Source organism: Dipteris shenzhenensis, chromosome 23 (assembly GCF_047967505.1).
Source record: "Dipteris shenzhenensis isolate YYH24624 ecotype China chromosome 23, Dip_SZ_1.0, whole genome shotgun sequence".
Lineage (NCBI taxonomy): Eukaryota > Viridiplantae > Streptophyta > Polypodiopsida > Gleicheniales > Dipteridaceae > Dipteris > Dipteris shenzhenensis.
Window position 1 is genome coordinate 44,071,703 of NC_141618.1, and position 10,131 is coordinate 44,081,833.

The 10,131-nt window shown below is 40.1% G+C and overlaps 1 protein-coding gene across 1 annotated transcript; it reads right to left on the minus strand.

The window, feature by feature from the left end:
• Positions 1-1,771: 1,771 nt before the first annotated feature.
• Positions 1,772-3,894, minus strand: LOC147887430 (auxin-induced protein PCNT115-like). The gene is made up of 5 exons (XM_087394919.1): positions 3,660-3,894; positions 3,165-3,365; positions 2,841-3,013; positions 2,618-2,720; positions 1,772-2,338 (listed from the first exon to the last, which is right to left on the minus strand). The coding sequence occupies exons 1-5, from the start codon at positions 3,873-3,875 to the stop codon at positions 1,991-1,993; spliced, it is 1,041 nt and encodes a 346-aa protein (XP_087251045.1). The 5' UTR covers positions 3,876-3,894; the 3' UTR covers positions 1,772-1,990.
• Positions 3,895-10,131: the final 6,237 nt, after the last annotated feature.

Below are 10,131 nucleotides of genomic sequence, written 5' to 3' on the forward strand. Positions count from 1 at the left end.
CATTATTTTGAACTAAAAGAGGGGATGCATGGTCAAAAACATGGAAATTTTCATTCTTGACCATGAAAATGGGATTCGATGGTCATGAAGTTTTTCATGGGCCTTAATCTAGGTGATTTCACGTCCCTTGCAAGGTATCATCACCATCGGATCCCATTTGCATGACTAGAATACTACCAAGCATGAAAATGTTTGTATTTGATCCCTTGCAAAGTGTTGTGGCCATCGGGTTCCATTTGCATGACTAAAATATCACCGGTGCATTATTTTGAACTAGAAGAGGGATGCATTAGCAAAAACATGGAAATGTTCATTCTTGACCATGCAAATGGGATCCCATGGCATGATATTTTGCATGGGACTCAATGTAGGTGAGTTTAAGTCTGTTGCAAAGTATCATGGTCATTGAGTCCCATTTGCATGATGTTGACTAGAATACCATCGAGGCATTATTTTGATACATTAGGCAAATCATACTAATGACTAGGACACACAACTTATCTTATCTCGCATTTTACATGTTTCTCCCCTAAATGGGTGGGTATAGCATCCAACAAGGATTTCCTCTATGCCTTGCCTATAGCATTTATTTTCACTTCGAGGGATTGTTTGACAAAGATATGGAAATGTAAAAAATGATGCTCCAAGAGAGTTTAGCTCCATCCTTTTCTTTCATCGATGCTAAGTGAGATGTGAAGGGGAGTCAAAAATGTTTTTTGATTGTTTGTTCATTAGGTTTCGTATCACCACACCCCCCCCACAAATTTTGTTCTCTTTGGGCACAATAATGATGGGGGAAAATCATTTACTTCGATGCATTCCCATGCAGATACATCCGTAGTATAGAGCTTATCAATTTCAACTTTGGCCAACTTTGCATGATTGGGATTCAAATTCGGTATCTCTAAAGTCTAATGGTCCATGCATCAAAGTTGATATTGCATCCATCAGATTCGTGCATTGCCCTATGAAGATATTTTTGTATTGCAAAAAGAGTTTCCAGACTTGCTCAATGAATTTGTCTAGTAGTTCCTCATTTATCTGTATTCTTTTCAACCTAGATTGAGTTCTTTGGTGGCTTTTCCCTCGGTGCTTCATCGATTGGCAGTGAAAGCATCGAAATAAGCATTTAAAAATGGCATACACAATGTCGATATAAGCATTAAAAATTTGGCCCAAATTCTATTGATGTGATGCATGGGCTCCTATTTGATTTCCCTATCTGCTTCTCCATCTTCAATGAAACACTTTTAGAAATGTCAATTTTGGTTGCTCTACATTGAGTGGCATCTGTGTTGCTAATCTCATGGCATCAATGGTCTCTATTATTACAATATTCATTGTGAGTAGCTTGTTGGCTCTATTACAAATAAGCATCAAGTGCATTATCACCACCTAGCATTAAAAAGTTAACATAGCACTGGATTTCCAAATATCTCCTTTTTTGTTTTAAAAATTAACAAAATCACTCATACAACACTCACTTAGGCAAAGATGGCAATAAAATTCTAAAGATGGTAAAAGAAGATGTAGAAATAAGTAGGCCTCTTTCTTCTTTAGTGAGGCCATCTTCATTTATAGTTTTTGATTTAGAGGCTAGTGAATATGAACCAAGAACATGTTTTCAAGAAATCAATTAGAGGGGTGTCTTCCTTGAAGATGACTAAACATGAAGTACCTAACAATGTGTAGTAAAAAAATCATTCCCTTAATAGAAAAAGCTTAAACCAAGTGTGTGCATGCATACATGCAAGATGTACCTTGAAAGAAGGAAATAAGACTTTACACTTCTAATTTAAATATATAAGGATCTATATGGTTATTATGGTTATTGATACACAAGAAACTATACTTATTGCTCGTCTCAAACTCAAGTCATTATAGCATGTAGTCTACTAAGTTAACCCTCCATTTTCCAATTACTTCCAGTATGCGAGTCTTGGTAAACTGGAGGACACTCTTTTGCAGCCCTGGAAATTAGAATTCAATTTTAGGAGCCTTGCCAAGAGGAAAGAGGAGGGGTTTCAGGATGCATGAAGGTTGCACCCATGTGTATATCTGGATATCGCCCCCCCGCAACAACATCATCGCGAAAGAGTGACTCAATCTCTTGAAGCTCTTCTTTAGTGAGTTTAATGTTTAGTGCATCCACATTCTCCTTGAAGTTTTTTACCTTGGTTGTGCCTGGGATAGGCACAACATCATCCCCTTGGTGGTGCACCCAAGCGAGGGCAAGCTGACCTGGGGTGCACCTCTTTTTTAATGCGAGGGCATTAAATTCTTCAAACAACTTGTTATTATGTTCCAAGTTTGCCCCTTGGAATCTTGGTTGGGCCATCTGCACACAAAAAATATGCATTTGATCAATGGCTTTGGGGACCTTTAGAGTGAGTTTCAAAACAAGCTTAAGGTGGTGGTTATAACCAGAAGGGGTCATGCTGGTCCCTCTCATTAATTGCTTCCAAATGGCTTCCAAGTAGGCATTCTTATCTTGATGACTACTCCAAGACCCATTATCAGTAGTCTTACCTAGCAGGACAATTATCAAAACGTGCAGTGGCTAGGTCTCATCAGACTCATATTAACTCAAAAAACGCTGGTTTTCAACAGAAAGTACCTTGCGGTAATCTGTATTGGAAATGCCTTCTAAAATTTTTGCTCCCGCAGAAAGGAAACCTCTGCCCAAAGGGCTGTAAGCCACAATCCCGATGCCTAGCTCCCTGCAAAATGTCACTTGGTCATGACGATAGAGTTTGCAGATGCAGAACAAGATCTTGTAAGGCGTTAAGATGTAGATGGCAGAATCAGATTAAGGAGTTGAGAAGCGACTAAAGAATCACCTGCAAGTGGGTATAATCTCCTTTTCTACATCACGAGACCATAGGGACCATTCCAGCTCATATGCTGTGATGGGGTGTACAGCGTGAGCTCGGCGAATGGTAGATGCAGAAGCCTCGGACAGACCTAGATACTTGACCTTCCCTTCCTCCACCAGCTTTTTCATCTCCCCGACCTAGCAACAAGACGGCACGATCAACACGAAGGGCATCGTCGATACCATGAAAAGCAGACAATGAAAGAAAACGGACCGCAAAAGCATAGCAGGCAATGAAAGAAAACCCACTCAGAAAGCGTAGAAACTGGCCAAGAACGAAGAAATGCACCGTGACTTCGATAGGAACTCTCGTGTCAACGCGGTGCTGGTAGTACAGATCGATATAATCTACATCGAGTCTTTTCAAGCTTGCCTCACAAGCCGAACGCACATATTCAGGCTCTCCTCTATATAAGCGTTGCCCATCATTTCCAATGCAGATCCCGAACTTAGTGGCGACCTGAACCTTGTCCCGGATTCCTTTCAAAGCCTGCGCAATGCAACGGCGTCGCGTTTGAGTGGATCCTTCGAGGATACTCAAAAATTCGTCGCACACGCTGTCAATGCGTGGCAATGATGGCCAAATTCATGAGGATAAACAATCGAAACTGCGCGCTCTTTTAACACAGGTTGTAATCTGCCCTGTGAGCTTTGCGGATGATCATAGTTAGCCGTCACACGGCGCTACCAGAGCGCCATAACCAAACGCGATCCCACTCATCCTCGCAGATCAGCACTGAGGAATGCCTGTAACTAAACTCACAGATAGGAAAGCAACAAGTACCTTTCCCAGAAGAATCTCGTTGAGGAAAGGGCCATACATATCCGAGGTATCCAGGAAGGTGATCCCAGAGGCGACGGCGTGGTGGATGAGCTCGATCATATCCTGCTCAGGCTTTGGGGGGCCATACAAACCCGACATGCCCATGCATCCAAGGCCCTGAACGGAGACCTCGAGGCCCTGAGATCCAAGCTTGGTGCGGGGTACTGCGGACGCCATAGCTCAATTTGGAAGAATATGGACGATGAGAGACGACAATTCAACGATGACAATTGTTTTATAGCCTCTTGAGGTGTACGTCATCGCTTAGCGCATGATTATTCCTCCCTCCATTTTGTTTAAATTTTGGCCATTGGTGCATCCTAGGGACCAAGTGATGACATAGGAGATTCACTCATAATTATATTAATTGCTTTGAGCCATAAACATAATAATTTTGAGCCATAAACAAAGTATATTAATTTCTTTGAGCCATAAACATAATAATTTTGAGACTATAAGGTTTTGATATATCCAATCTAAACATTACCACCACAGAGCTTTTTTTTTTGCATTATATTCATTTCCTAGATGCATTCTATTCACAAGACCAAGTCCTAATCCTCTCCCCTAGATGACATTTTAAATAATCTAGCATGGTCAAGGATTATCTAGGTCTAAATTGGGGAATAAACATCCTTTCAAGAAATTTTACTGTAAATGTTCATTCAAGCAAACAATGGAATGAATCTAGTGCCTTGCCTCATATATTTAAAAACTTTTCAATAAAAAAATTTTCACTTTGAAGGGCATTGCTATCACTTCAAATATCACATCCGAATCAAATGTGTGCAAACATACTTTCATTTGTGGATGCTTGCAAATAATGCAAAATGTTCACCCTGTTTTTAATAGACATGTTCTCAATCCATACACTAGATAAATCATTCTTGGAAATCATTTCTTTGGATAACTCCTCTGGCTTTCTAGCTCTAATATCAATTCTTTGGACAACTTCTATGACTTTCTAGCTCCAATATTAGCCACCTTCTAACACCCATTTTATTTTGGAAATTATTTCTTTTGATAACTCTTCTAACTTTCTAGCTCCAATATTAGCCATTCTAATACCATTCATTTAATAATTTTCTTGCAATCACCAACGTTGTGAATCCATTATCTTCATCATTTCAAAGGATTTCATGAGCATCTACAAACTAGGAGTGACATCTTGGGTGCTAGAATTTAGACCGTGGACACATAAAAGATCCACTATCCACAAATAATCTTGGTGCTTCGATATATAAAACTTTTTAAATAAATATTCTGGTGGTTGCATATCAAAAAACTTATACAATAGAAACTTTGGTCCATCCCTCCCTCCCTCTCACCTCCCCTCACTAGCTCCATAACTCCATTATATTACTAGTAGCTCCTCCATGATCCTATCATGAAATGCTTGCGACAAGCACATTACAATGCTATTGTTTGCAAGTCCAGATGGAACCACACTGATGCATTCCCAAAAATAGTAAATTTGTGACCTACCTTGGTAGCATTATGACTTATACTTTGGATTCATTTTGGTAGCTAATGTTAGACTACCTATTCAAACATTACATTTTTCTCTGCAAGCCATTACAAATACATTGACATTATTGTGCATGGGACTAACAAAAAATGTGATCAGTGTATAGTCCATGTAGATTTCAAGACTCACATTGAGATCGCTAAGGCTTCAAGTCAGTATTGTTAGCTTAAATGTATACCCAAGATATTTGTTTTGGTAGAGGGGAGCAACCTAAGTAGATTTTGAAGATAATGCCGAATGCATCGAAGCAATTGCTGGAGAAACAAGGATTATATCTACCACCTTGTGAAAGTAGTGGTACATGTAGGTGAAGTAGATTTCTACAACTAACCGAGGAGCATCAGAAGTGGAGTTGGGAGAAATCAGAAGAGCTACTAGGATCCATGGCATACTCAAGCCTACTGAAGATATGTACACTGGTGTTATGAAGGGTTTCTATCGTAAGTGCAATCAAAATCTAGATCACCAAAACACCAGTGTGTTGCTCAATGAAGTGCGAGCTCAAGGGACCGGCCTTGATGAAAGTAGGATTAGGGCTTGGCTATTGGTATCTACCACCATCATGAGTGAATGCAAGAAGCAGAATCATGTAGGCCTTGGATGTGGGATTATGGGGATCTAAAATGCAGTTATGAAAATAAAATATTTCTATATATGTGCATTTTATGGGTCTTTGAAATGAGTGGATATTGAGGTGGATTAAGATGGCCTCATGGAAATTATACTCTCTATGTGTGAGTGGGCATGTGTGTGTGTATGTGTGTGTGCACGTGAGAGGGAGAGAGAGAGAGAGAGAGAGAGAGAGAGAGAGAGAGAGAGAGAGAGAGAGACTCTTTCATATGCAAAAGAATGCAGATTTGATAGCTTGTGTGTGTCTGTGTGTGATAGTGAGACAGAAAGAAAGAGACTCTTTCATATGCAAAAGAACACAATTTGATAGGCTATCTATTTTATGGATGAGAGTGAGAAAGAGTGAGGATGCAACCTTTCTTCCATGGTAAATCCAAGGGCAAACAGACTCTCCATGTGCAAATTGGGGGTGAATTCCATACACTGAAACCTTGTTGTCCAAAGCTAACACACAACCCTAGGCAGACAGAGACATGCTTGTCCATACATTTCATGGAGGACGAGTGCTTGAGCTTGCACTACTCAAGCAATGTAGCTCACGGAAATAGTCAAACTTCTCATGGAGCAATGCCTTCTTGAATATATTTGTAATCTACTCCTTGATAGACACATGCTACAAGTATACCTCTCCACTCAGGATCTCTCGAATGAAAGGGTAGTGGATCTCTATGTGTTTCATGTGAGCATGAAACACTAGATTATTATCTAGCATAATGCTGCATAATGCGGGAATGAAACACACGATTACTATCTAGCATAATGAGCTTCTTGGATCCACCACAACATAGCCAATCTGTGCTAGAATGCTGCATAACTAGACAGCCTCACATGCCACAACTGCTACCCCTTTTATTCAGCCTCTGTAGTAGAAGACAATGCAATGGTTGGCTGCTTCTTTGATGACCATGAAACTACAGCCCTAAAAAACTAAATACATATCCTGATGTAGAGCTCTCATCAGCTACACTACTTGCCTAATCAACGTCTGTGTATGCATAACAATCTGACTCTATGGGTACATTCCTAGTGTGTGTAATGTGATGCTTACTATCATCACCTGTGTACACATAATATTCTTGCATAATGGGTTGCATACTCTCAAACCAATCAGCTTGAGAAGTCATGTGGTTGGATTCTCTTGAATCCACATACAACTCCTCAACCGTATTTTGCATAGCACCAAATACATGCTGCATAGCCAATAGATCTCGTGGATGGGATTGATCTTCTGGTGCATAGTTACCCTATGGGATTTTTCTCAATTGTATGTCCACTTGATTCTTCCTACACTCATAAGCATAATGACCAGAAATTCCACAATAATTGCATGAGTCTGGCTTTCTTTCTTATTGAGTACCACCCCTAGGGTGCCAACTCAATATGTTATATGTTACTACCCTTGTCCAAAATGTAGTATATGGGGGGATAAGGTCCATATATAATATGCACGGATTTCCTTACAAAGTTTCAATATGCAAGGGAGAAATATGAAAATTTCATGTCCTCCCACCCTCAAAATATAAGGTAAATACCTTGCAAAATATGGAAGATTTTTAAATTTGTTACATATTTTGCATAATATGTGAGGCCCAAGGGGGGGGTTCTTTTGGATGAGGGGCGGTAGAACAAAAAATACACCAAAATATGAAATTCCATCTCCTTTCAAATTAATGTAACTTTTTCATGTGTTACCCAAATTTCAAGATGTAAAGACATATTTGAAGCTCTTTTAGTGTAGAACACAACCATGTTAATTTGAACAATTTTTACTCATGGCACATTGTTAAATTTATCTCATACTCAAGATTTGGATGGGTTTTCTTACTAAAGGGAGTTGGTGCCCCAGGGTACCACCATGACCTCTATTGCTTCCCCTGCCTCTAGCATATCCACCCCTATTTGGGTTGTTTTGGGGCTGATTTCTGAGTTGAAATTATTGATTTTGTTGGCAATGTTGTGGTTGTCTACCACCTCCTTGGCCATAGCATTTTCTTTTCATCCACCTCCTTGACCATAGCTATGTTGTGGTTGTCTGCCACCTCCTTGACCACAGCATTTTCTTTTCCTCCACCTAGATCACCATCGGTCACTAAGGCATGCTCTGTGACTTGCTATGCTATTGTCTGCAATTACACCCTCTACCATGTTTCCTCAATAATAGGTAGTGGGATGAGATCATCGAAAGATGGAATCTTCTCCTTGACAAAGATGCTAGCGAAAAAATATTATTACTCTCTTCTCACTCCATGTAAGCATGAGATACAATGTCATCATCATCAAATTGAATACCAATACTACCCAGTTTATCAACAATGCATCGAATCTTTAAGATGTAGTCTTGAATGCTTACATTCTTGCACTCCACATCATGCAATTCTTTATTGAGCTTTAACTTTTAAGCTTGAATGCTCCTTTCAAACAACTTTGCCATAGCATCCCAATCATCCATTGTGGTTGTCTTATCTTGAATGTGCCCAAGAATAGTATCCTCAATAGTAATCAAGATATAGTGAATAGTTTGATGCAATTTCTTCTTCCAAGCTTTAACATCTGCATTTGCATCATGCCCTATGGTTTAGTCCCATCAACAATATCCCATGAATTATTGCTAATTATTTAAAAAAAAAGAAGCAAAAATGCCATGTTGGATATTTGTTCTTCTCGAGCTCCTCCCTCATAATGATTGACACATTCATAGATGACTCTCTTGCCATTTAGAAATGCACAAAACCTATAAAAATTTGGCAATGCTTCCCTTTAAAGGCTGATACATAAATCAGCTTATACAAAAGGCCAAACAAGCCCAACTTCCCTACACAAATTCAATGTGCATTCATTGAACCAAATGCATACCAAAATATGCCCAAACTGAGCATAAAAACTACAAAAGTATGGCTACCCTGACCTAAAATTGTGGATAGCATGTACATGTCACAACAATATTATGGTTTAGATTGTATTAGGTTAATCGATGGAATGTATTAAAATAGAAGATAGAATAGGTAGGTATAATGGCAAAGAGCCATGGATTAATATTGCACATTACATGGTAATCCTCCTTAGGTTGAAATTTTGTGCTTTAAACTTGAGTCAGTTTATGTTTCTAATACAATGTTTTTCTTTACAACATATTCTTTATGCACATGCACCATGGTTTGTGGACCAATGGGGCCCTCTGTCCATTTGGAATACTCAAGGAATGGAGAAATCACACTATAGAGCAAAGGCAGCATACTTCAAGAATACAAGGCATGGGGGTGGTATCGCATGAAGCAATGCACTACATGAAATGTTTGATTGGTTTTATAGATGTCTAGAGGCCAAGACTCTCAAGTGCGATAAGGTAGAGGTCTCAAGTCTTGAAAAAGCGGTTCAACATGTCAAGAAGACAAGGAGATGTGCTGCTTGGAAGTCCTCAATAGGGAGCCAAGGGGTTGCGCTTTGGTTGCAATGTAGAGTCAGATAGGGGAGGTGTTGGGTCCTAAGAGAGCCCCAAATGTAAAATGTTTGATGAATAAAGTTAACACTATTTTGAGTCAATTATAGATTTCAAAATTCACAAATTTGTTTGAAAATGCAGAATTGCATGTGGGACATGGCAGGGCAAAGGGGTGAGTGGGTTGGGAAGGAGGGTGGTGAAGATTAAGTACTACCGAACTGGCGACAAAAGACTGGGGGGGGAAGGGATGCACTCAAAGAACCCTAATTTAAAAGAAATAACCTAAAGTGCTTTAAAAAAGTCTATATACAGCACTGCAAAACCCTAAAATCCCTCATTTCTATGGCATGAGTTAAACAAACTGCTAGACCCACTGGACACCATTTAGACGCTACCCGTTGTCCTCCTCACAATGCCGTGGCCTGCGAACGCTCTACAAGACCCAGTGGGCAAGAGGGCAATGATTAGCAGGGATCTGAAGGCGGTTCTCATCATCAGGAGTCCAAGCAACGTGAGTCCCCACCATCCGACTCTCATGGGGGATCCCAGGAATCTCAGCACCATGAGGAATCCCAGCACAATGAAGGATCCAACCACAATCAGGGGTCCTCTCAGTCCTTCCACACGACTAACCATGGAAGTAGAGAGGTCTCCCAAAAGGGGCAAAATAGTCCAGTCAATCTTGATCAACTGCCCCTCCCTCCTTTGTGGGGTCCTAGCGTGGAGCATCAACACCAAAAGGCAAGCAAGAAAGGCAAAGAGAGGAGATGGAGAGATTGCAGGGGCCACAACAAGAGGAAGTATTTGGTGGGCTCACAGATATAATGAACCTTGGC

Bases quoted from the DNA above. Each gene is read 5' to 3' on its own strand.
- LOC147887430 (XM_087394919.1), bottom strand. From the start codon at position 3,875: ATGGCGTCCGCAGTACCCCGCACCAAGCTTGGATCTCAGGGCCTCGAG. The intron at 3,014-3,164 runs GTGCATTTCTTC...TCTTGTTGCTAG, and splicing joins GAGTTCCTATCGAAGTCACG to GTCGGGGAGATGAAAAAGCT. The intron at 2,721-2,840 runs GTGATTCTTTAG...GACATTTTGCAG, and splicing joins GAGATTATACCCACTTGCAG to GGAGCTAGGCATCGGGATTG.